The sequence below is a fragment of the Gracilinanus agilis genome, chromosome 4 (assembly GCF_016433145.1).
Source record: "Gracilinanus agilis isolate LMUSP501 chromosome 4, AgileGrace, whole genome shotgun sequence".
NCBI classification, from domain to species: Eukaryota; Metazoa; Chordata; class Mammalia; order Didelphimorphia; family Didelphidae; genus Gracilinanus; species Gracilinanus agilis.
Genome location: NC_058133.1, coordinates 61,078,014 through 61,103,901, shown reverse-complemented (window position 1 = coordinate 61,103,901; position 25,888 = coordinate 61,078,014). Strand labels below are relative to the sequence as shown.

The window sequence follows — 25,888 nt, the reverse complement described above, 5'->3', positions numbered from 1 at the left end:
TCTTCCATCTCTTATTTGCATCCAAGAATGTGCCAGTCATTCTTCCGCTTGGCAACTTCCTTTAGTCTTTGGATGAACATACATCGCATCTCGCCATCCACTGGCATGAGCTTTCCTGTTGCTGCTATTTGACCTCCCCGAACCCAGCTTGCTCTAGACAAGAATCCAGGAATCATGCCAATAGCCCTTTGGGCAGTTAATCTACTCAGATGTAGAACTCCTGCCCTAGTGGCTGAGTTGCATTAGTTGGTGAGTAATCCAGTGGAAATTCGCCTAACCTGCCATATCTAGCCAACCCCAGACCAGGCTGTGGTGGACATACTATACAACCATCTTCCCTGGGCCACCCTTGCATTACAGCTTCCCACTTCCCTGGGAAAGTCAATACTATCACTGCTTCTGGAAAGGACATGTTAGTGAGTTGTCCTATAGATCAATTCACTGACTCAGAGGCTTCACAGCCCTAAACTCCCTTCCTCAGACACCAATCCACCTCTATTCTGACTCCCTATTAAAATAGAAATTTCTTTTTTTTATTTTGAATATTTTCCCCTAGTTACATGTTTCACGTTCTTCCCCTCTCCCCCAGACCCCCCCTAACCCCCCTTAGCTGACGTACAATTCCATTGATTTTTACATGTATCATTGATCAAGACCTAACTCCATATTATTGATAGTTGGACTAGAGTTATCATTTAGTGTCTACATCCCCAATAACATCCCCATCAGCCCATGTGTTCAAGCAGTTGTTTTTCTTCTGTGTTTCTCCTCCCACAGTTCTTCCTCTGAATATGGCTAGTTTAAAATAGAAATTTCTTGAGAGCAAAGACTTTAGTATTTATATTCCTGGAGCTTAGTATGTTGCTTGACACATTGTCAGCACTAAATAAATGTTTGTTTGTTTTTTTAATTCAATCACTCATTCGTGCTTCATTTATATCAGTGATTCCCAAAGTGGGTGCCACTGCCCCCTGGTGGGTGCTGCAGTGATCCAGGGAGGCAGTGATGGCCACAGGTGCATTTATCTTTCCTATTAATTGTTATTAACATTTAAAAAAATTAATTTCCAGGGGGCTAAGTAATATTTTTTTCTGGAAAGGGGGTGGTAGGCCAAAAAAGTTTGGGAACCACTGCTTTATAGTAAGAAATATCAAGATCGATTCAATTCCATTCCTACCATCGTATATCCAATTTGTTGATCATTAGACAAGGACCTCACATTTAGAGTAGGGATAGCTAACAGTATTTATAGAAGGTCTAAAAACTAGGATTCTTATCATCCTCTACTTCTATTCCCTTCTCTACCAGTTTGCTACCAACACTACAGAAACAGAAGGGAACTATATAGGTCTGAGGGATATTTAGTATATTTCTTTACTTTATGGATTTTTATGGTTAAAGAGCCCACCAACCAAATGGCTAGCCTACTGGTGACGAGCATCTTTATTGTTGGGCTGGTTTTTGGAAAGCAAGCACAGTCTGTGGCCCGAAGTATACTCAAAGCCTTTCTAGCATAACAGAACCTGGCAAACCTTACAAAACCAAGGGCAAACTCTATATTACAGTGAGGCATTGGAGTAGGACTTTGATGAAGACAGATGAAATTTGAATAAATTTAGAGACTTACGCTTCAGTTCAAAATATCAATTTCTAAAGTACAAGAAGTAAGAGGCATCAATAGACACCAATTTCTCTGAACAAAACCTTTCTGCTTCAGTGATCTGTTAGCTAAATTGGAGTCAAGAAGAATGCACTGTGGCAGCCTCCAAAACCACTGGGTTCAAAGTCTACATTTAGAGGGGCAGGGTGTCCAGGAGTTAGAAATTCATAGTCCCATCATACTCTGCCTTGGGCCAACCACACCTGCAGTATTCTCTTCATTACTGTTCTTCACATTTATGGGAGGAAATTGATAACCATGGCATAGTAAATAAGTTGCTAGATTTAGAGTCAGGAAGGCCTGGGTTCAAATTCATCTTCTGCTCTTTATTAGCTGTGTGAGCATGGACAAGCCACAGTCTCTGGATTTCTGTTTTGTTTTTGTTTTTGTTTTTGTTTTTTTTATCTGTAAAATGAAAGGATCAGAATAGATGGCCTTTAAATTTCCTTCTACCACTAACTCTATGAAACTAAGATCCTATAAACTGGAAAGCATCTAGAAAAAGATGATAAAGATGTGATAAGGAGATTAGAAATCATTCCACATAGAAATTAGAAAAGGGAAGACTTGAAGCCTCTTAGAGTGGTTTTTCAGGTTTTTCTGTGTTGAAGTGGTGTCATAGAGGAAGGAGATTAGACTCGTTCTGTTTATAACCCCTGTGCAGAAGTGGTAGAGGGGCAGAATTTGGTCTGATGTATAAAACCTCTTCTTAACAATTAAAAGCATTCCAAAAGTAGAATGGCCTGCTTCAGGTAATAGTGGGCTCCCAAGACTGGACACCTTCAGGCAAAGTCTGGAAATGTTATAGAAGAGATTCTTGTTCAGGTTGTAGGAACTTATTTTTCATATACTGTATTAATTCCTGTATATTAGGGAGAATTACTGTGTATTCTTCTGTCTAGGATCTAGGTTAGAGATACCACCTAGTCTGCTACATTTTGCATTTTCTTTGTCTTTCGGAATCCCCAAGAATATCTTCCTTTTTAATAGAATTTGTTTAATAACTGAAAGGGACAAGGGTTCTTTCCCTGTGTTCTTTTTGTTTCCCATGACACAGTGATGAGGAGGTATAAGTAGATAGGATGATAGACCACTTTTTAATTAGCTGTCACCAATTAAAGATGTCCTGGGATGATCAAGGGAGGAGGTGAATAATGAGCCCCCCAAAATCTATTTATTAGACAGGTAGTCCTTGGTCATGAGACAACTATGGAGGCCTATATCACTTTATTGGTTATCATGCCTGGCTAACCAATAAATCTGATGTAATTAATGAGCTCATATTCTAACCCCCAAATTAGTCTCTCAAGATAATTTTAATCATAATAAGGAGTCAAATGGTCTCAGAGGTCTATGCCAATGCTGTGATTCTATCTTTTTTAATAGTGCCATTTAATGAAATCATTAGATCACTAATTTCTAATTGGAAAGGACCTTGTAGGTCATCATATCCAACTCTCATTTTTACAGATAAGGAAACTGAGGTCTACCAAATATGAAACAATAAGAAAATAATATGATACAGTATAAGTGCCCCAAAAATCTGTGATAGTCAACAAATAAAGACTATTTGGCCTCCCTAAGTCAGATTCTAACATGTTCATAAAATTCTAGAACTTCTGGGCCAGAAAGAAGAACAGAGATCTTTTAGACTATCTTCTTCATTTTACAATTTAAAAAAAAATTTAAATACCAAAGAATTTGTGACCTCTATAAGATCCACAGTCAGGGAAAGGAAAAATCCTAGAAGCAAGATCTCCTAACTCTTAAGCTACTATGCATTCTTTTAGTCTTACTTCTGGTTCATAGTGTCTTGTAATTCAGTTAGGATGAAATGCCTTACCCGAAGGCAGCAGGCAACAAATATGTATTAATTAGTTAAATGTTCGTTGACAAGGCTAGCCTACTTGACTTTTTTCTTCATTTTGCCTCAAGTACTTGGCCCTACATGAAAGCACTTCTAAACCCAGTTTACTAAATTTTATTTTCCCCATAAATCCTTGACTAATAGGTACTTACTCACCTCTTAACTGGAGGCAGAATCCAAGGTGGGTTACATTTCAGGGACAGAGAGTGGCACCACTAGAGGACACTGCAGTCTATTTTGATATGGTAAGGCTATGATTGCTTTTAAATGCTAGGCATAATGGCTGGTCTGGCTCATTGATCTCCAGATATTTTTGATTGAGCACCATCATCAGTAAAAAAAAAAAAAGTTGAGCCCACATCCCCAGTATTTGGAAATGTATAAAATATATGTTTATGATTGTATTAATATATTATGGATATTATAAAGCATGTAAAATAGAACATTTTTAAAGATAATAGAAATTAAATCATGATTTTTAAAATTGTTTTTCTTAGTGGTACAAACTATCTTTTACTAAAGTATTATTATTAACAATATTAATATGATTAAATATCCTTCTGTAATTTTTAAATTTTTGATTTAGTTAGGTTATACTTCCACAATGTCAAAATATATGTGTAATTTTAGAATAGCTTGATTTTTCTTATATTTTTATCATTACTCACATTTCATTTTTCCCTCAAGTATAACAGACGTCCAACTTTTCTCATCACATCCTGTTAGAACACTTGATTTTCAGGAAATAAGGAGCCTGAATTGCATTATTATTGGTAGATGAGAAATAGGACATGTGCACAGCATTTCATTTGCTTGAAGAAGTCAGCTCATCGCAATTCTATTGTGTTAACCTTTGCTGAACTATGAAGGTAGGTATGCCACAAGAACCTTGCTGGAACACTGGCTTGGGATGGACTTCCTGAAGTACTGTCTTATTCGGTGTCCTAATTCTTTTCAGAATTGTCAAACTTGAGGCCTGCTAGCCTAATGAGGCCTACAAAATGCAGAGACTTATCTAAACTAGATTAAAATGTAATTGAAAATGTTTAACACAAATTAAAATACAATTGTTGTTACTATTTGTCCTTAATTTTCAAAGAGGACCAATGACATGGGGGTGATGCCTTGATTGGTTCATAAGTGGATTTAAGTGAGGCAGAGATACACAAAGTCATCAGCCTCATTCTCTTCCAAGTCCAAAGGGAAGACAAAAATCAGGACAACTGACAATGGCCGGGATGCAGTGGATGACCTTGACCTCTTCAGTATCTGACCAAGGTCTTCAGACACCTTCATGGCCATCGGAATGAATTGTTCTTACCCACTCATTCTGCCAGGGGAAGTTTTCACGTGCTTGGGGTGGACATCTCCCACCTCACCAACTCACCTGGTTTAGCTTCTCTGCCAAGACAGTTTTATTGGGATGTGGCTGCTGGGCATGTAACAATTTCTTGGACCCAAAGGTTCGAGTTGGCTGAAAGGTGGACACCAAAGGTGGATGAAGAGCCCTGAAAAGGGCTCAGCAAGCCCTTCTATCATACACCCCACATGTATGCAGTACAACAGAGATTATCTCAATCTGTGGTTTTCTAAATCAATATGGGGCAGATCTGCAGGGATCTGTTTTTGTTTGATTTTGACACCACTATTTTAAATCATTCATAAATAATAAGGCAGTCACAATTTTTAAGCACTTCTTTTTTCTTTAGGAAATCATGCTGTGGGTCCAGGAAGCTAGGTTAGTGCCATGCTTGGAGTCAGGAAGACCTGAATTAAAATCTATGTCCTTAAACACTTACTAGCTGTGTGATCCTGAACAAGTCATTTAACCTTATTTGCCTCAGTTCCTCATCTATAAAATGAGCTCAAGAAGGAAACAAAAAAAACCACTCCAGTATCTTTGCCAAGAAAAACTCCAAATGGGGTCACAAAGAGTTGGACATGACTGAAACTCCTGAACAACAAAAGCTGTCCAGTAAGTCTTTAATTTCTTCTTTTGTAATGTTTTTGAATATACTTGGTGGCTACTCAGATTCCAAACTTCTTCCTTTAGTCACAGAGAGTTTTACAGGATTATTTTCCTCTTGGGCTACCTTCCCATCTTTCTTGGATTTGGGGCCCTGTGATATTTGAGCTGTGAGTGTTCCTCCTTAATATCAGCATCTACATTTAGCTGCTAGATCTAGTTCTTCCTTCAAATGGGCTACAACTGACTGCTACAAGGCTGTGATTTCTGGTCAAGCCTCCAAAGAACATACCCTGAATCTATCCTTACTTATGCGTACTGCATGTCTGGCAGTATCAGTCATCACATCATACTGGTACAAAAATCATCTCATCTGCACACTCAGCCCTTTAAAAATCTTCCCTTTTCTTTGGTTTCATCAATGGGTGCTCTGGAGAGGCTGTTGCTTAGACTGAGGAGCCTCAAAGACTAAGAGTGATAGAATCATCTTACTGGCATAGAATCATGCCTGAAATGTTCTCCTACCTCCTGGCTTCCTCAATTTCCTTCAGGAACCAGACAAAATCAGACCTTCTTCACAAGAAGTCATCCCTACTCCTCCTTAATTCTAATGCCTTTTCTTTATTGATTATTTCTAATTTATTCTATATATCACGTGTTTGCCGATTAGTTGTTCATACGAAGTCTCCCCCATTAGATTGTGAGCAAAGCAGACTGTCTTTTACCTTTTTTTGTACCTTCAATTCTTAGCACAGTGTTTAGCTCATAGTAGGAGCTTAATAAGTGTTTAGAATGACTGAATGGCTCCGACCAATAACTCACAGCTGGCATAGAGATCTGATATCTGTTAATTAGTCAATCAGTCAACACATTTTTTTAATTAAGCACCTACTATATGTAGTAGGGCCTTAGGATACAAGTACAAGGAATAAAATTCTTTAGTTTTAAATAATAGAATTTATTTTCAGGTACCTCAGCCCCCTCTCCCTTCCCCACGCCACAGAAGTCATCATTTGGCAAGAAGATGTGTGTGTTATATAGATTGTATCTTTTGTGTTTCCACGGCTCAATTCTTCCTCTGGAGATGAACATTCACAAGTTAATCTTCAACTATTACATCTGTAGCCATATATAATATTCTCTTGGTTCTACTTATTTCACTCATCATTATCTCATGTATTTATTTCCAAGTTTTTAAAAAATTAACCTGCTCATCACTTCTTATGGAATAATTGTATTCCATCATAATCATCTACCACAATTGGTTTAGCCATTCCCCAGTTGACAGACATCCCCTCAATTTCCAGGTCTTTCAATCTGTATTTATTAAGCTCTCCTCACATCTGACAATCCTGTACATTCCTTAAAAAGGAAAAGGTAGAAGTTAAGTAAAATGAAAGAGAAGATAGATCCATAATCTCATACTTCCTTCAGTGTCATACAAGTTGAACCAAAGGTAGATAAGCAACCCTGAAAAGGGCTACATAAACTCTCACACCAGAGTCCTCCCCATACACTCCACACACCCCACTCTCACCTGTGGCTCTGAGAAGTTTTAGCATTGCCAGCAACCATCATGGCAGACAAGCTAAACCAGGTGGACAGGGACTGACAAGCCTCAAACCCTTCAGTGAGTTAGAGGGATGTCTACACCAAACATGTGAAGACTTCCCTCGGAGGAATGGGTGAATGAGAACACTTTGTTCCAGTGGCCGTGAAGGTGGTGGAAGTAGTGCAGTGGAATGCTTAGGTCAGGGGTCAAAGATGCCAAGGTCATCCATGGCGTCCTGGGGCCAGTTATTCTGAACTTCTGTCTTGCCACTGGACTTCAATGACTCTGGAAGAAAGAGTGAGCTTGATGACTTTGCATAGGTCTACCTCACTTAAATCCAATTCACTTGCCAGTCAGGACATCACTCCCTGATGTCACTGGTCCTCTTTGAAAACAAAAGACCAGCAATAAGAAGTTGAACATTGTTAGGTAAATAGAGTCATAATCACATACTTCCCCATAGGAAATACACTTCTCTGAACAAACTCTATAGGTAAACCAAGTCCCGTCAGAGATTAAACTACCACTCAGAGGATTCACAAACAGGCTGATTGAAGAGGAGGATTTACATGTTATAAAGGAATCAAGGACAATTGAGATTCTTCCTCTGGCTTTTTATCTAGGGAATGTTTAAGGTCATAAGTAAATTTTCACATCCCTTGGGACAGATTTTGGTCATGTGAGGTTAATATATAGGCTTTTAGTTTTTTTTAATCGCAGGAAGAATGGTAAGAGTCCCAAATTAAAAAAAAAAAAGTTCTGTAATAGGTCTAAATTTACTCCTATCCACATTGCTGTTATTCATGTTACAGGCTTGTCCCCACATAATAGCATTACTCCATCTCTGTAAAAGAACCATATTATAGTTTGAGCTGCTTTTATAAGTTGGAAAACACCCAAATCAACACCTACTATATTAACAAATTCTTATAGTACTAAAATGACTAAAGAGGCGGGGAAAGGCTGCTGCATGAGAGCAAAATTTAAAAAGACAAATACTTTTCAGCTTGAAAAAATAAAGACTAAAGGGAAATCAAGCTTAGAATTATGAAGAGAACACAATCTTGTTTACCAGTATAATCAAGACAGCCACATTACAGGACTTTAGGGCTAGAAGAGAGAATTAAGAAATCATTTGATCTAACCCTCTCATCTTACAGATGAAGAAACAGAGAATCTAAGAGATAAATTACACACCTACAGTCATAAAACCATGTTCTGATGTAGAAGGAGGCAACTTTTCCACATCCTTTCCTACTATAAGGTGAGTTTTTGTCCACGTCTTTACAAATATTTAAAAGATCTAAACAAAATGTGGGAGCCTTTCCTCTGGCTCTTTTAATACATTTATTTTTAAAATTATATTGAGGTCTTTTGTTATTACATTATCATTATTTCTTCCGATCTCTGGAGAACTTAAGAGCCCGAAACTTCCACCTTGGAACCCCACTCTCCTAATTGGTCGTTGTCTAAGTTATTCACTAAATCCAGGCCCAGTCTGAGCACTATAGTGGGCCTTTTGCCTTTTGGTAGGAGCCAGAAACTATGTTCTGCAGCATTGGTGACAAACTCAAATAATATATAATATACTCTGAGGGCAGGGATTGTCATCTCTTATATATTTGTATTCTGCACTTGTATTAGTGTCCCAGGGGTTTGGCAATGTCCACATCCCATCAGCTTAGTCCAGTGGTACAATTTTTCTATGTAATATGAAGCTGTCCACTGACTCCACAAAGATTCCTAGTAGGTAGGACACTCAGAAAGGGGAACCAAGGACTGAGAGAAAATGGATCACAGGTTAAGGACTAATGGAAAGAGATCATAAGGCGAGAATAAGGTAAAGAAAGTTCTGGCATGAGGTAGACAGACAGTGAGTCAGCTCTGGTGGTCAAGAGCTTAATCCTCAGCTGCTATTATATAGCTACTTTTATTGGGGTTACAACAGGATGGGGGAAGGGGAAAAATAAGTGGTCTGATACTTTGGCCCTATGAGGTAATCATCTTGAGATACAGGCTGCTGGATTCTAAGATAATGCCCCATCAGAAGTTCATATGGCCTAAGGTTTCTATGGTTGTTTGATACCTATGTTAATTGATTGTTTTAGGTAAAATTAGGAGACTGAAATAACTGACTCCTCTTCCTGGGTGTAACCTCTGGGAAGGGCTAGGAATTTGTCAAGGTTGAGGTTAAATTTTACTCAAGGTTACAGAAATCAATCAAAAGCAATACAAGAGTCAGTTTTTGAGCACTCTCAAAATAATATCAAGATTAATGTAGACCTGGATTGCTACATAATAAATGGAGAATGCTAGGGTGTTTGCTTCTGGGAGACTCATTATGATGAAAAGGAATTGCCATGGAGAGACTATGGAACAAGTGGAGACATTATGCAGGAATTCTGTTTGGCTAACTGAATGAAGAGAAGGCTCTTTGATTGGCTTTGGGAGAAATTGTTTTTGTTGTGTTTTCCACTGTGTCTGACTCTTCCTGGCCCCATTTGGGGTTTTCTTTGCCATTTCCTTTTCCATCTTATTTTACAGATGAAGTACCTAAGATAAATAGGGTTAAGTGACTTGCCCAGGGTCATACAGATAGGAAGTATCTGAGTTCAGTTTTGAACTCAGTTCAATGACTTACTCCAAGTTTAGAACTAATCACTGTGCCACTTCACTGCCCTGAATAAGAGTATAGCAATAATTGTTTATTGTTACGGAATCCTGTTCAAGATGCTTGTAAGTGCCATGTGTTAAACATTTCTTTTTTTTATATGGCAAATAAATATCTGTTCTATACCTGCTTCATATTATACACTGATATTCCCTCATTTAGGAAGACCCTAGATGAGCCAAAAATTTAAGCCCATGGGGCATGGAAGTGGAGGCAAAAATGTGTGGTGTGTGGGTCCAGGGTAGACAGGTCCTTTAGAAGAGGACAAAATGATCCAGTCCTCCTGGACTATTTGTGATTTTTTTTTTTAAATGCTTGTACTTCGGTGTATTGTCTCATAGGTGGAAGAGTGGTAAGGGTGGGCAATGGGGGTCAAGTGACCTGCCCAGGGTCACACAGCTGGGAAGTGGCTGAGGCCGGGTTTGAACCTAGGACCTCTTGTCTCTAGGCCTGACTCTCACTCCACTGAGCTACCCAGCTGCCCACTATTTGTGATTTTAAATGTTAGATAAGCTTCATAGACAATTATTTGTATCAAGAAATATGCACAAGGAACTATGTAGTTTTCCAGATTGTTACAATAGTAAGCAGTTTTAATAAGAAGAAAGTCAACAACCATTTTTTTATTAAAAAAAAAAGGAAGTCTGCAAAATTGTGCAACAATACAAGGGCAGAGCATAGGGCAACTGTATTATTGCAAAACATGCTGGCTTCCTTGTGTTAAAAGTACTTGAATGTAACTTGAGGTAAAGGAAGAAGTGATTATATTTCCTAGTAAAAAATGAAAATAAAGTAAATTCATTATATAACAAAAAATTTCTTATTGAGTTATTTGGTCATAGTTAAAACCGAGTTTTAAAAAAATAAATCAATGCAAGATCCTCAAATTCATATTCTATTTCAGATATATAAAAAGAATAACTTTTCAAGTCAGAGCTCTGAATAATAATTTATGAAATGATATTCTTTATACATTTCAAAATTTAAAACATACTTGCCCAGAAGAAAAAGAAGAAAATAAAGGCCTGCTTGTCAATCAGTCAATCACTTGACTGGTTTGTAAATACAATTTTCATTTTATTTTAAAACCTAGATTTTACAAGATACAGATGGATAAGGAGCCCATTTGTCATAAAACATAAGATATAGAGGCACTGGAGTCTATAGAATAGGGGAGACATATGCAAAATGGCTCTTCTTTAAGGAAGATCAATTTCATAGCTGATTGGTGTGTGGATAGGGCTCAGAAGAGTCAAGTCAGTCAAGAAACATTTATAAAGTACCTATTATGTGCCAAGCACCTTGGGTCTGAGTTTCCTCTACAATAAAATGGAGTTGGGAGTAGCCTAGAAAAAACCCCAGGGGTCCCTTTCATTTTGTCCACGTGGAATCTAGAGACCCCAAACTTGTGGCCTAGTGAGATCTGATGAACCCCAAGTTTTAAAATAGCTTGTAAGTTGGAGGCCCCCAAAGCTTGGGCAGACTAAGTGATTCTTTTGCCTTAGAAGCTTCTCCCATTATACCACATCCTCCTTTCAGGGATGGAACTCAGGACCTTCAGCTTACAAGACTGACACACTGCCTACTAAGTTAAAGAGACACTTAGCTTTTACCTTAGGGTCCATTATTCAGTCTGCAACTGCTAGCCTGAGATTCCCTTCTGGGTGGATTCTCACGGGAACAGGGAATAAGCACGAGCTTTGGGGGTCTCCAACTTACAAGTTATTCTAAAACTTGGGGTTCATCAGATCTCACTAGGCCACAAGTTTGGGGTCTCTAGACTCCACGTTGACAATTTCTTGATCTATTACTCCAAATCCATTGCTTTTCACTGTAGTTCAATGGGACTTGCCTGTCTAAAGTTGCTTGGTTATTAAGTGGTAGAGCTAGGATCCCTTTGAAGCACTTATACAGTCATTTAAGAAGAAACCAAATAAAATACTACTTTACCCTTTGGCTAACGAAATTTTAGAACAGTCTTAGTTCAAGACTGAAGATATATAAAAGGTTCAGATTAGGAGTTCTTCACTTGGGGTCCCTGAACATCTCCCTCCCCCTTAAAATAATTATATTTTAATTTAATTGGTTTATTTTAACTGTTTTATTTTGTGCATTTAAAAACATTACAGAGCTGGCCTCCGAAACTTCCTGAGTGACCCTGGGCAAATCACTTGAAACCAATTGCCTAGCCTTTTACTGCCTCCGGAGAAGATAAGGACCTAATAAATATTTGTATCAATTCTAAGACAATAAGAAAGGGTTTAAAAATAAACATTACTAGGGATACCGGGGATTCATCTGACGGCTCAAGGTGTTCACAACCAGCCCCCTCCCTGAAAACTTTAAGAAAACCTGATTAGATAAAAATGTTCAATTCAACCAACATTTATTAAGCGCCTACTATGTTCTGAGCACTGTATTTAGTGCTGGGGATACCAAAAGAGACAAAGGTCCGTCCCTGCCTTCAGGGAGATCATAGGCAAACATATGCAAAACAAGTTACGTGCTGGAGAGAGAGGAAATGATAGACGGAGGGGAAGACACTGGAATTAGGGGGGTTGGGGAAGATAAACGCATGGGGTGCGCCAGGTTAAGGGGTTTGGGTGCTATGTGAAGCCCTCCGCTATCCCAGACTGGCCACTGTTGGTACCAGGTTTCGGGGCTACCGGTGTCTGTCACAGTGCCACTGTGTGAGGCTATCGTGCCCAGTTTATTCCCGGAAGTCATTTGCTTCACCCCCAGTCCATAGAGGGCACGGAGCCTTAGTTAGCCAAAGGGTCGCCGCTGCCAACATGAGTTAACATGGCTGGAAACAATTATCTAGCGCCTACTGTACACCAGGCATGGAAGTGGGAGCTGAACATGCCTGGAAAGACAGCCTTCCATGGTCACACACTGGACAAAGGGGTTAGATCCCTAAAAAGAAAGAGCCTCTACACCCCAAATCCCAGCCCCGCCCCCTAGGCGTGGTCTCGAGCCGGAGGAAGACCGTAAACATCAGATCACGTGCCCAGCAAGCGCTCATCCAGGCCCAGCCCCACTCCCCAAGCTCGGCTCCAATTGGCCCAACCCAGGGGCGGGGCTTCGCGGTTGCTTGGCCTCGGCCGGAGATAGCCTAGCTCGCCCGCTGATCTCGGACTCGCTTAGGTCTGGCCGCCCCGCACCATGCACTCTCCCACTAAGGTGTCCTCAACCCTTCTGCTGCTGTCCTTGCTGCTCCTGCCGCCCCCTGGGCCTGCGAAGGCGTTCGAACTGCCGCCCCGCGAGGATGTGGCGCGCGTGGCGCGATTCATAGCACACGTCTGCGATTGGGGCGCGCTGGCCACAGAGTCCACTTTGCCTGCGGTGCGCGGGCAGCCTTTCGCCAACATCTTCTCCCTCAGCGACGGGCCCGTGGGCGCCAGCAGCGGTGTGCCCTACTTCTACCTCAGCCCGCTCCAGCTGTCCGTGGGGGACCTGCAGGTGAGGTTCCCCGAGGCACCCCGCCGTGCAGGCAGCGAGGAAAGAGTCGACCACAGTGAGGGTCTCAGAGAGCCCGCCCTGGGCCCGAGCTCCAGGGGCGTCTTCTTTCGGGGCTCGAGGGGGAAAGAGAGATTCGAAGGGAAGGCACTCTGCAGACAGTACTTTACAGCTGTTATTTGGTCATCACAACAGCCTTGGAAAGCTAGATGTTATTTAAACACTCGTTTTACAATAGAGGAAACTGAGGCAGAGAGAGGGTGAGTGACTTGGCCAGGGCCCCACAGCTAGTAAGTTTCTGAAACAAACAAAAAAACCCAAAACCTTCTCTTCCCTCGTAGAACCAATACTGATTCTAAGGTAGAAAAGTGGCAAAGGCTAGGCTATGGGGTTTAAGTGATTTTCCCAGGGCCACACAGCTAGGAAGTGTCTTGAGGACAGATATGAATCCAGGACCTCCGGGCCTGCCTCTCTATCCACTGATCTACCCAGCAGCCCCCTGAAGAAAGATTTGAATTCAGGTCTACTTGTCTGTGTCCAGGTCTGGGCTCACTATATTATTGATAACTTGCCATTTGGATAATTTACAAAATTGAAATCACAAGTCAGACCTCCCCTAAACAAAACAACAAAAACAACACTAGAACAAAAATAAAACGAGACAACTCATTGTGGTGGTCTGCTAAATAAGACCTTCCACCTATTCTAAAAGACTCAATCCACATCTCAATACTTTTTTTTTTTAATTAAAAAAAAATTTAACCCTTTACTGGGTGTCTTAATCACTACCTAAGTATCTTTTCCAAGACAGATAAGCAATAAGGGCTAGGCAATTGGGGTTAAGTGACTTGCCCAGGGTCACACGGGGTTGGTGCTCATCTACTGAGCCCCCTACATGTTCTCTCTTCTCTTTCATGAAGCCTTTCCAGACCACTCTTAGTAGACGTGGTGACTTTTCTTTATTTTTTATTTTTTCTTTACATGTATTGAAGAGTTGTTTGAACTTTTTAGTCTTTTGTAACTTGTCTAAGCTTCTTAAGGGCAGGTGCCACATCTCTCCAGCACCTTCATAATTTGTTCTTAATAAATAGTTTTTGTTTGGAAAAGTGGGATCACACAACACCACTTGTAGCCTTCATGGTAGTTGTGATTCAGGACCCTTATTGAGTGACATGTTGACCCCAAGGGTGGGTAGGGTGATCCTTCTGGGGGTTGGGGGAATTAACTGCTGAGTTGGGGATGCCAGAGCTTCCTCATGCCTGGCTTCAGAGTTAAATGTAAAAAAAGTCAAGAAAGTCTGCAGAAAACCAGTACCTACTGAGACCCAAACTGTGACTTTATCTAGCAGTGGCACATTTTACTAGTCTTATATCCCAATAGACAGGAGCTATGAACTTGACTTGCTTAGCAAACCCCTTTAGTTTCACAAGAGCAGGTCTTATCTAGATCATACAACAGGAATAAACAGTTGGAGTTTTTTCTACTTTAAAGTCACATGATGGGTTCTGCCTGCCTATGCTATCCCAGTACATGATGATTCAGCCACTTTGTACTGATGAATTTTAGAATTAGCTACTTGGGCAACTGCACTGAGTTTAACATCACAAACAGAGAGAGAGAGAGAGAGTTATGACTAAAGAATTAAATAAGTTCCTTAAGGACAGAGGCTGTTTCTGCTTTTTATTATATCCCTACCACTTTGCACATTGTCAGGCATATCAAACAAATGCTCAATCGTTTGTGGATTGATTAAGGACTAAAATTAGGCTCATAAAAAAGGGGCAACACTTGAAAAAATTCAATTAATTAGACCTAGTTGCAAAACTTGTTTATTTCTATTGTAATTATTACCCCTTAATGAAGTTTATTTCATTGATTTCAATAAGGCAGGAGTTTTAAGGTATTACAATCTTATGAGTTTTTACAATTAAAAAATTGCAATTTGCAAATTTTACAATTTTATTTCTTGTCAGACTCTGTATAAATGAAAATGTAATGGAAGCTTATTTTATTTACCTGAGTATCATACATAAGCACAAAGGATTTAGAGTGAAAAGGGACTTTAGAAGTGATTTAGCCTAGCTTCTTCATTTTATATATGTGGAAAATGAAGCCTAAGTCTGAAAAGACAGAATTTGAACCTGTGATTGCTTGGATGAGGAAATTCCCTCCAGTGGAGTGGCCAGAGCAGAAGCAGCCAGCTCACCAAAGGAGGATGTCCTTGGGAAATGGTTAATGCCATAAATGAAAATACAGCACAACATAGAGAATGCTGATCTGTGGTTTTCTAAGTCATTATGTGGCCTCTTCTGAGCACTACGTCTCTGGGTGCTTATGGCTCTTCCTATCTGCCTGTATTACAGTGAAGCCATTTGGGGTAGTGGAAGAGAGTTTAAGAGTTGGAGTCAAGGATCTGGGTTCCAATTCTGGTTTTATTCTCTGGAAGCTACTTGATGGTGGGCAGGTGATTTCATCTTGCTGTACTGAGTTTGTTCACCTATAAAATGAGATTGAACTAGATGGCCTTTGAGCAATTGAATCAGTGAGCCCCTCCAACGGCAAATTATCACTTGTCATCTAGACTCTAGGGTGGTGGCATCAGAGGTTTGGGTTGCCTTGTCATGTTGTTGGAGCAGAGAAAGTTCAAGCCAAGTAAAACCACTAGATCTTCTTCCCAGGGACTCATCTGTGTGCTGCTTCCCACCTGTAGTGGTGAAACTGGCATTTGGGAACCTGTGTTTTAATACTTGACATTTATTTGTTAAACTTTAACTTATTCTATTTGATCCATTGACTAGCATGTCAAATTCTTTTTTGGATCCAGATTCTGGCATCCAACTCTCTTCCCTTCAGACAGCCTGCAGATTTGATGGCCTGTCATCTATGACTTCACTTGAGTAACTGATCACAATGTTAAAAAGTAGGGGGCTCAGTGGATTGAGAGCCAGGCCCAGAGATGGGAAGTCCTGAGTTCAAATATGACCTCAAACACTTCCTGGCCCTGTGATCCTGGGCAAATCACTTAACTCCAGTGGCCTAACCCTTACTGCTCTTCTTCCTTAGAACTAATACTTAGTATCCATTCTAAGACAGAAAGTAGGGCTTTAAAAAAAAAAAGGTAAAAAGCACAGACCCAGTAATAGGTTCCTGTTCCATTAGACATCTCTAAATTAAATGTTGACCCATTGCTCTTTGGTACAGTCATTTATTCATTTCCAAGCCTATTGTGCTTTCATCCTTATGCTTATTATATGCTGTCATCCAGTTCATATCTCTTCAGCCCTTATAATAAAACCCAAGGATACTATATCTATAGCATTCCCCTGATCAACAAGGGTACATACTCTGTCAGAAAAAAGAGAATGGGGTTATTCTGGCACAACCTGGTCTTGATAAAGGGGTAGGCTACCTTTTCATAATTATTGCCTTCTCAGAATCTGTTTTCTGTTTTTGAAAATTGGGACCATGTTTGTCCTCCATCCTTGTAGCACTTCTGCCATTCTCCATGATCTTTCAGAGATCGCTGACTGTGGTCTTAAGAAGCATGCCTGCCACGAGCAGAAGATGTTGTCTCTACTGGTGATTATTTGAAGCATGAAAGTGAAAGAAGTGACTATTAAAAATGTGTGATAGTGTTGGAGGTTACATGACATCTGTGAAATTTATTCCTTTTCCAGATATCATTTAACAGAAAGATTTCAGAGTCTTCATTGTCATTCTGCAGGTGAATCCAAATGCCACTTTGACAATGTCTTTGGCACAGACTGATTTTTGCAAGAAAGAAGGATTTGATCCTCAGAGTCCTCTTTGTGCTCACATAATGCTGTCAGGAACAATCACTAAGGTAAGTCATTATTATTCTATAAAAAGAAAGATAGGTTTAAAGGAATGTGGTTTCATTTTTTATTCAAGTAAATAAGAACTTAGTGAACTTAATTATATTGATTTGTAATTTAGATTGTCGAGGAAAAGTTTCCTTAAGGTAGGCAGAACAACATAGATGCAGCATTACTGGTACTGAATTTGACAAATAGTGAATGATGGCCAGGTGGAAATGAAGAGACAAAAATTTGTAGGTAAAAAGTCACCAGTGTTTATCTTAAAATTACCTGGGCTGCTGGATTAACAAGCCTTGGTAGTACTTTTGAGATGGGGCAATCTTTATTTGAAGAGCAGTTGGGAATCGCTTGTGGGAATATATCATATTGGAAAAGGAGAAAATGGCAAAAATAGCAGAGGGAAAATGGATTTTCTAAATGTTGTTCAGTCCAATTCTACACTTTTAATAAGTATTTTGTTGTTGAATTTTGCTGAAACATTTTAAGTATTTACTTCCAAATGTATATTAGTTTGGGTTTTTTGGTACCCCTCCTTCAAGTGCCCTTTCTATAGTTAATGTCTGTCAGTATTGTGTTTTGTTTAGTCAAACTATGTATATGTAATAAATTAAACATGCATATTTGTATTAAGAATTTTAAAGATAGAGGAGCTGTGATAAATTTAAACTGTTGCACCTAGTACAAATTGCCTATGTTAAATAATACCTCCCATCCTCCATGGAGATAATCAGTTCTGATGTATTTTCCCATTTCTTTATATCTGTCATAATGATCTCCAAATAACTTTAATGTTTTAAAAACTGAATTATCATTTAAAAATTTCCCTTATCTTATTTCTTCTTACTCCTTTGGCTTCAAAATCAAGATTTACAACTGAATCACTACAGATTTTTAGAACTATATATTCTTAATAGATTAGAGAATAAAGCATTAAGCTGTAAGGATTTTTATTTCCAACAGAGAAAAACATAACAACCTTCTTTGATAATTTTTAGGTGAATGATACAGAAATGGCCTTTGCAAAAAAGTCATTATTCAGTCGTCACCCTGAAATGGAATCATGGCCTTCAGATCATAACTGGTTCTTTGCCAAATTGTCTATAAACAACATCTGGGCCATAGACTACTTTGGTGGAGCCAAAACAGTGACACCTGAAGAATATTATAAAGCCAAACCTTAGTAAGTATCTACCTTCTTTCTGATAATTTACTGTTTCTAGTAATAGACTATGTACTGGGGGCAGCTGGGTACTCAGTGGAGTGAGAGTCAGGCCTAGAGACAGGAGGTCCTAGGTTCAAACCCGGCCTCAGCCACTTCCCAGCTGTGTGACCCTGGGCAGGTCACTTGACCCCCATTGCCCACCCTTACCACTCTTCCACCTATGAGACAATACACCGAAGTACAAGGGTTTAAAAAAAAAAATTAAAAAAAAATAGACTATGTACTTCTTGTCTGAGCTCCCAGAACTGCTTAAAGTTGAAAGCCCTTGTTGAGTTTTATTACAGAAGAAGAAAAGTCTCAAATATTCCATTCTCAGAGCAGGTAAATGGCTTAGTGGATTGAGAGTCAGGCCCAGAGATGGGAAGTCCTGGATTCAGATGTGACCTCAGATACTTCCTAGCTGTGACCCTGGGCAAGCCATTTAACCCCCATTGCCTAGCCCTTGATGCTCTTCTGCCTTGGAACCAATACACAGTATTGATTCTAAGATGGAAAGTGATGGTTTAAAAAAAAATTTCCTTCCCTCCTCCTCCTAAGTGTATCACAATCACCGAAGGAGGAAAAGAGGAAGTGCTTATTTTTGAGCTACTCAATCTGGCTCTTCTAGTCAGTGAGATAATCTCTTAATTAAGAACTATCTAATCTATTAAAACTACAGGAATATTCCTGAAGTTTTAGGTCATTAGACTGAGTCAGTAGGCTAGTATATCAGGATATTGGGTCAGATTAAGGAAGAACTACAGAATAAAAAGAACCATGGCAGAAAATTCAATGAGGAGAGAGGGTCTAGGGAAAGGGGAGAACACATTTTGGCAGAGGAACAGGAACTAGGGAATAAGATCAGATTCCATAGAATTTAGGGAAGAGTTACTGTACTCATGTTGAAGGAAAGGAGGAAGTTGGGAATACCAATGGTTTTCTCACAGCTCTGTGGCCATCTTCTGAAGATTTTTCCTGATTTCTTCAGGGATTAACACACTCTCTCTTGAAATTACCTATTTGGTATTTATTTAACTTATGTACCTTATTTTATCTTCCAATAAAACAGAAGCTCCTTGAAGGCAGGAACTATTTTGTTTTCGTCTTTGTATCACTAGCAGCCAATACAATGTTTTTACACAGAGTAGGCATTTAATTTGTGTTTGATTTAAAATGACTTGAATTTTGAATAGCTGCTGCCATTTACAACATTTTTTTATTTTGAATTGTACTTTATACTGTCCTAATAACAAAAATAAACATAGAACACTGTATACTTTACAGAGTACCTTATATACTCATAATAGTCCCTTGAGGTACAGAGTATGAATGTTATTATTCTCATTTATTAGATGAGGAAACAGAGGCTGAGAGGTTGGCATGTGCCTGTAGTTAAAGGGTTAATGAAACCTGAAACCAGAACTTAAACCCAGGTCTCTTGGCTCCAAGTCCCAGGCTCTCTCCATAACCTCACACCATCTCTACACATTATAGAATTGTTTCATATGCAAAATAATTCAACCGGAATATAAATCAACTCAACTCTTGGCAAAAAAGGAGCATAGGGATTAAGATTTGGGCCAGCATGGTAGAAAGAAAATTGAAAATGAATTTAATCCTGGACTAGTAGTTCATTGTGATGTAGAAAAAGAGGAGAGCAAACATTTTTTTACTACACTTGATCTTAGCCAAAAGGCCGAGAAGTGATCAAACATTTTTTTAAAGGAAAGTTAATCTGAAAAATTGGTTGATGAAAGATTTCTTTTGAGTGGGGAATTACTTATTTACTTTATACAGAGATAATTTCAGTAGGCTCTTCAGGTATCCTTTCAAAATAAGTATTACATGTTAGAAATTAAATGCTAAATTCTGAAACTGCAAAGTGGAAAAAATGAATTTCTTTGAAAACTACAGCAACTAAATCACATCATACACCATTTCCCCTTTTTCACCAAGCATAAATATTTATCTTTAAAAGTGTGTAATTTTTCCTAATGATAAAAAGCTTCTTAAATTAGAATTTAGTTTTGACTAGATGTAATACTTTAAGAAAAGTTTACTCTGTAATAATCACTATAGGTACCATTTGTTAAGGCTAATACTTAACTAGAAAGAAAGGAAGAATATTCAAGTGTCAGGTTAAATCAGCAAGCATTTATTAAGTACCTACTATGTTTGAGGCACTGGTGCCACAAAGAAAGCAAACAAATTGTCCCTGTTTTCAAAGCTCTCCCATTCTAATGGGAAAACAACCTGAAAATATAGATACAGGATAAATTAAGAGTTAATCAGATAGTCTAGAGAGGACCTGGAAAAGCTTTTTTGTAGAAGGGGGGACTTTAGCTGAGCCTGAAGGATTCCAAAAGGTGACGATGAGGAGCGACATGAGACATATTAGAAAAGGCAAAGTTGGGAAATGGACCATCACATTTGAGGAAGTGCAGTTCAGGCTGGGCAGGGCTGAAAAGCCAAGTAAGTGAGGCCTTGTTTTTGTTCTGGGAGGTGTCAGTGAATGTTAGGGGAAGGCTCAGTTAGGCGGCTGCCGGGGAGAGAGGTGAGGCAGGGAGACCAGGCAGTCCAGGAAGGAGCTGTGGGCCTTCATGAGGCAGTGTCAGCCTCACAGGAAAGGACTCAAGATAGTATAGTACATGGTACAAAGCTGGAAACAACAGGACTGGGAAATTCTTTGAATAAAGGGGCATGAGAGAGTGATGAGCTGGGGGCAGCTGGGGAGCTCAGTGGATTGAGAGCCAGGCTTAGAGACGGGAGGTCCTAGGTTCAAATCCAGCCTCAGACACTTCCCAGCTGTGTGACCCTGGGCAAGTCACTTGACCCCCATTGCCTACCCTTACCACTCTTCTGCCTAGGAGCCAATATACAGCATTGACTCCAAGACAGAAGGTAAGGGTTTAAAAAAAAAAAAGAAAAGAAAAGAGAGTGATAAGCTAGAGCTTTTCATCAATTCATTTCATAGCATCCTGAATTTTTTGACTTGCTATCCCTGAGGGTAGTAAATGCTAAGATCCCAAGACAAACCATTCAAAGACAGAAGAAAGAACCCATGATTTTTTGCCATTACAAGGTCAATATGAGGAAGTCTGCTTAGTAGGCCTCATTTTTTTTCCCTCGAGTGATGAGTCAAAATACTTTAGAACAGGGATCAAGAACCTATTATTGGGGACAGCTAGGTGGATTAGTGGATTCAGAGACAGGAGATCCTGGGTTCAAATCTGGCCTCAGACACTTCCTAGCTGTGTGACCCCGGGCAGGTCACTAAACCCCTATTGTCTAGCCCTAATCACTCTTCTGCCTGGGAACCAATACCCAGTGTTGATTCTAAGATGGAAGGTAAGTGGGTTTTTTTTTTAAAGGAACCTAATATTGTAGGTTGTAAGGAGTAAAATATTAAAGGGTTGGACTAAATTTATGAGGAATGTGGTCGCTGTAATTATTACTCAAGTCAGAATGACTTTTTAGCAATTTATTTTTAAAATAGAGGGAAAGAATGAAAGTAAGGAAATCAGAGAGAGAAGATAATTACTCTGGCCTGGTCCAAATCAGGCAGGGCTTCAGAGGCCCCAGCAAAGGGGGCCCAGAGGTAAATTACACAAGGGTTGTAGCCACAAGACCTCCTTCAAGATGAGGGGCCTCTCCGGAGGCTAGTACCTCTCAGAAAAGCCAGAAAAAGGAGTCTTTTTCACTCACCCACATGGTAGTTCTAAGGGAAAAATCCAAGAGCAGTCCAAGGTCCCAAGTTCAAGTTCAAGTTGAAGGTGAAAGACTTCATCACAGGAAGTTCTTGCCACTTTTAAAGACCCTTCCTTTCGTCACTTCCTGTGCCTTCCTTCCACTTTTACATGGACCAATTAAAGCTAAAGCTTTGCTTAGGACTGCCCAGGGGGCAGTCAGTCGATTCTGATTTGTCACCCACCATCGCACACACACGTGGGTCACAGATCTCCCCATACTTGAATATAAGTGGGGTGTATTCGCTTCTGGTGATTAAATCTAAAAATGGACAGGGGAGAGTTAATCCCATCTTCACAAGACCACTGACCAACAGAAAAGTAAAAGCAGGCAAAATTTCTCTGAGTGACAGGGAAAAACAAAATGTTTAGATGTTTTCATCTAAAACAATTATATTTTATTTATATTATTATATTTTTAAACCCTTATGTCCTATCTTAGAATTGATACTAACCTAAGTATCAGTTCTAAGGCAAAAGATCAGTTCAGAGTAGGCAGTTGGAGTTAACTGACTTGCTTAGGGTCAGAAAGCTAAGAAATGTCTAAGTTCAGATTTGAACCCAAGACCTCCTGTCTCCAGGCTTGACTATCCACTGAGCCACCTAGTTTTCCCCTTAGATAATATTTTTTCTAATAAATTCAATGATTTTAAAGATTTTAGTTATAAAATGATTAAAGTGAGGAAGAAGGGAAAAAAAGAGGGAGAAATAAGGGAAAAGGAAAAAGGAAACAGCTATAGAGAGAGAAGTAGAGAGGTATATGTATATAGAAATAAAGACCTAGAGTTTTAGGAGAACTTGGTAGAGTAGGAAAAAACATTAGATTTACAGTTAGAAGGATGTGAGTATTAGGCCCAACTCTGCCACTTATTATGATTCCAAATCTGTATGGGAATATTCAGATTACAAATCTGAAATGGGAATAATACTTGTATTATCTGCTTCATGGTTATTGTGTTGTTATTGGTAGTTTAATAAACTGTTCTTTTTATGTCCTCCTTTTCCTTGATTATCACCTATTCATGACCATATTCATAATGTTAATTAGTACTCTAACCATTATTTTCACCCAGCTTTGAAAGGAGTTGCTTATTGAATCAAAGTAACCAGAGCAGCCCACCAGGTGGGACATTATCTTTTGGATTAATAATAACCAAAACAATATTGCTTCATAGATAAGATGTATTTAAGTAGAGATATAATACTTTGGTTTGAAAGTACTCTGTTTCTGACCTAGAATAAATTATTTTAAAATACATGTATTTTTAAACTCAGTTGATTGAGTAAAAAATTATTTTCTCCCTTCCCCAGGTAAAGAGGAATATGATCAATTCCATCAAGATGCTTGAGCCACTTTGGGATACATAGAGAAACTGCTATGTATGTTTGTAGTCTGGGTGTAATTTTGTAAAAGAAAGGGGAAAAAAAGCTTATTTTTACATACTTAATATTTAGGTCAGAGATTTGCTGGGAGAATTTTAGATTTAAATATTTTTATGATATTTTGAAATTTGAGCAAGTTTTTTTAAAGAAATAATGTCATTAATGAATCCTGGTTCCACTGAGTATTATTAGTTTTCCCAGAAATGAAAGTTACACATTTAAATTGTCTTTGGAGATTGAAAGCTATTTCAGCATGTGTCCTTTATTCTTGGAAAACTCTTTGCCCACTAAACCTCTACTATTCACTACCTATTAAGGCCTCTGATAGTTTTATCTGAATAGGATGAAAAGGGATTAATTTGCTCATACACTGACATGTGCCTGAATCTTGCCAAACAGAAAAACTTTATTTAAAACCAAATGGAGTTTCAGACAGCTAATCAGCTTATGTATGGTGGTTAGTGTGTGGGTGGGGGGGTTCTTGTTTTACAGGAACAAAGTTGGACACTGAAGAAATTGCTTTGACAGTAATATAGCATCAAGGAGGCATATGAAATTTGTTGCTTATGCTTTCTTACTTTTAGCAAACAGGGTCATTCAGACTTCTTTAGTAGAAGCCTTGGTAGAAGAAATTTCCTTGTCTGGGAGTTCCTTACAACAATTAAGATCACAGGGACAGTTCCTATCTCCTGTTTGAGTTGTACAAAATTGGTTATCGCTTTAAGATCATTTTCATTTTCTTCATAAATGTCACAGACTAAAATATTTCCTCAATCTCTAATAATCATTTTCATTTATTTGAAAGTTTGTGCAAGTAGCATCACAATACTTGGGATCTCTTCATAGCTCTGTTATTGACTGATTTTTAAAATGCTTTATTACTACTAAGTTGTTTAAGCCATAATCAAGGGAATGAAATAGGGACGAAACCTTATAAACACCATATAAGGTCCTTTTAGAATTTCATTAACGAAAGTCAAGTCCTTATAGATTTGTCTTACCTTGAATTCTGCCTTGCAATAAATAATAGCTATTCAACAAATATTTGTATTGTAAATTGGTTGCTTTTAAGGTTCCAGTAAATTTATGTAACTCGGGGAAATACAATGTCTGAAAGGATTTAGGGAGCTCTTCAGATGAAATGGGTTTTTAGAAGCCTACCAGTTAGCTTCCTTAAAATGTCTTAAAGGGAGAACAATTATTAATTTATTATATACAGAAGTAATTTCAGGTATTCAGACTCTTCAAGTATGCCTTCAAAGTGTGTATTATATTAGGTGTTAAATGCTAAATTCTGAAACTGCAAAGTAAAAAAAAATGAATGTCTTTGAAAACTACAAAATTTACTTATAGCATTCATCATGCTCAACTAATGCTTTAAAAATGTTTTCTATAGATTTTCTTTATAAAGTTGTCTTTTCAAACAAAGCACTAATAATTAAAATTAATATATTCTTTAATGAAAAGTGTGTTTGATTTATTGTCATGTATAAAGATCTTCCTACTGATTTTTGCTTTCTTCTGGGCTCTCTGTCAATCCCTTTTTTGCTTTCATTTTCACCAGGCTCTTACATTGACAGCCAGAGAAGATAAATTACTGTTTCAAAGCTTGGCTGATGATCTTTTGATTAAGTACAGGATGCTTTTCTTCTTTGTTGCCAAAAAGCTAATCATATCCTGAAATTTATGGAAAAGCCAGAGTCTAGCATGTTGTTATGGAACCTTGCCTATAGTAAAGTTACCTTATGATATGAATTAGGATGAAGATGACCAGGCTGGTTATCTCCTTCTCATTTATTGTTAGCTTTGCCTTGGAAACATCTATTCTAGTCCTCTCTTTCTACCATATAAAAAGCCTTTTGGAACTCAGTTAAGTTTTCATTTTTCTCATAAAAGTAAAGTGAACCAGCAGGTGCTTGCATTTCTTTTAATTAAATAGGAAGACCATAAAAACCTGAAGCAATACATTCTTATTGGCCACCAGAGGGTACTGTAGACCATAGTCTTTGAGTAGAGGAAAGCATTTTATGCTAGATTTGGGGATTTAGAGCTGAAAAAGACTTTAAAGATCATTTAGTACAACCGTCTCATTTTTCAGAGGCTTATGGTGAAGTATTGAAAGATAGGGATGCTGAATAACCCTTAATTTGGGCTCATAGAACAATTTAGAGACATTAGAGTGATTTAGAATTGAGAAGAAGTAGTAGGCGAGTATCAAAGTTATAACATGATGGAAAACTTGATGTGATATCCTCAGAGGGGGTGGACTAATTGTTCTTTCTATTACAGCCTCTACTAACTTCTAAATCATTTTCCACTTAATTGCCACAATAATCTTCCTTTGGCACGGGTCTGATTCTGCCCAGACATCTTGAGTTGGCTCCCTATCCCCCCAATGATGAAATACAAACTCCTGAGCCTTGAACTTAATCCCTTCTACAGTTTGGCTCCAACTTACTCTTCCCCTTTTTCCTCCCTATTTATTTCATATCATATTTGTAGTTCTAGTCAAACTGGAATGCTGAGCTATTCCTCACACTCATA

The 25,888-nt window shown here is 38.7% G+C and overlaps 1 protein-coding gene and 1 pseudogene across 2 annotated transcripts; one reads left to right on the top strand and one right to left on the bottom strand.

Moving 5' to 3' along the window:
• Positions 1-12,833: 12,833 nt before the first annotated feature.
• CREG1 (cellular repressor of E1A stimulated genes 1) lies at positions 12,834-24,810 on the top strand. 2 transcript variants are annotated; one of them, XM_044676870.1, is made up of 4 exons: positions 12,834-13,178; positions 16,900-17,019; positions 18,010-18,194; positions 23,273-24,810. In XM_044676870.1, coding segments are annotated over exons 1-4 (603 nt in total). In that variant the 5' UTR covers positions 12,834-12,881; the 3' UTR covers positions 23,274-24,810. The 2 variants fall into 2 exon arrangements, with proteins under 2 accessions (XP_044532805.1, XP_044532806.1); XM_044676871.1 differs by lacking the exon at positions 23,273-24,810 and having other exon boundaries at positions 18,010-18,195.
• Positions 19,743-19,923, bottom strand: LOC123248285 (annotated as a pseudogene).
• Positions 24,811-25,888: the final 1,078 nt, after the last annotated feature.

Coding starts and splice junctions, on each gene's coding strand:
- CREG1 (XM_044676870.1), top strand. CDS start 12,882: ATGCACTCTCCCACTAAGGTGTCCTCAACCCTTCTGCTGCTGTCCTTG. Junction 13,179..16,899: donor TGTCCGTGGGGGACCTGCAG/GTGAGGTTCCCC, acceptor GTCATTCTGCAG/GTGAATCCAAATGCCACTTT. Junction 17,020..18,009: donor TGTCAGGAACAATCACTAAG/GTAAGTCATTAT, acceptor GATAATTTTTAG/GTGAATGATACAGAAATGGC.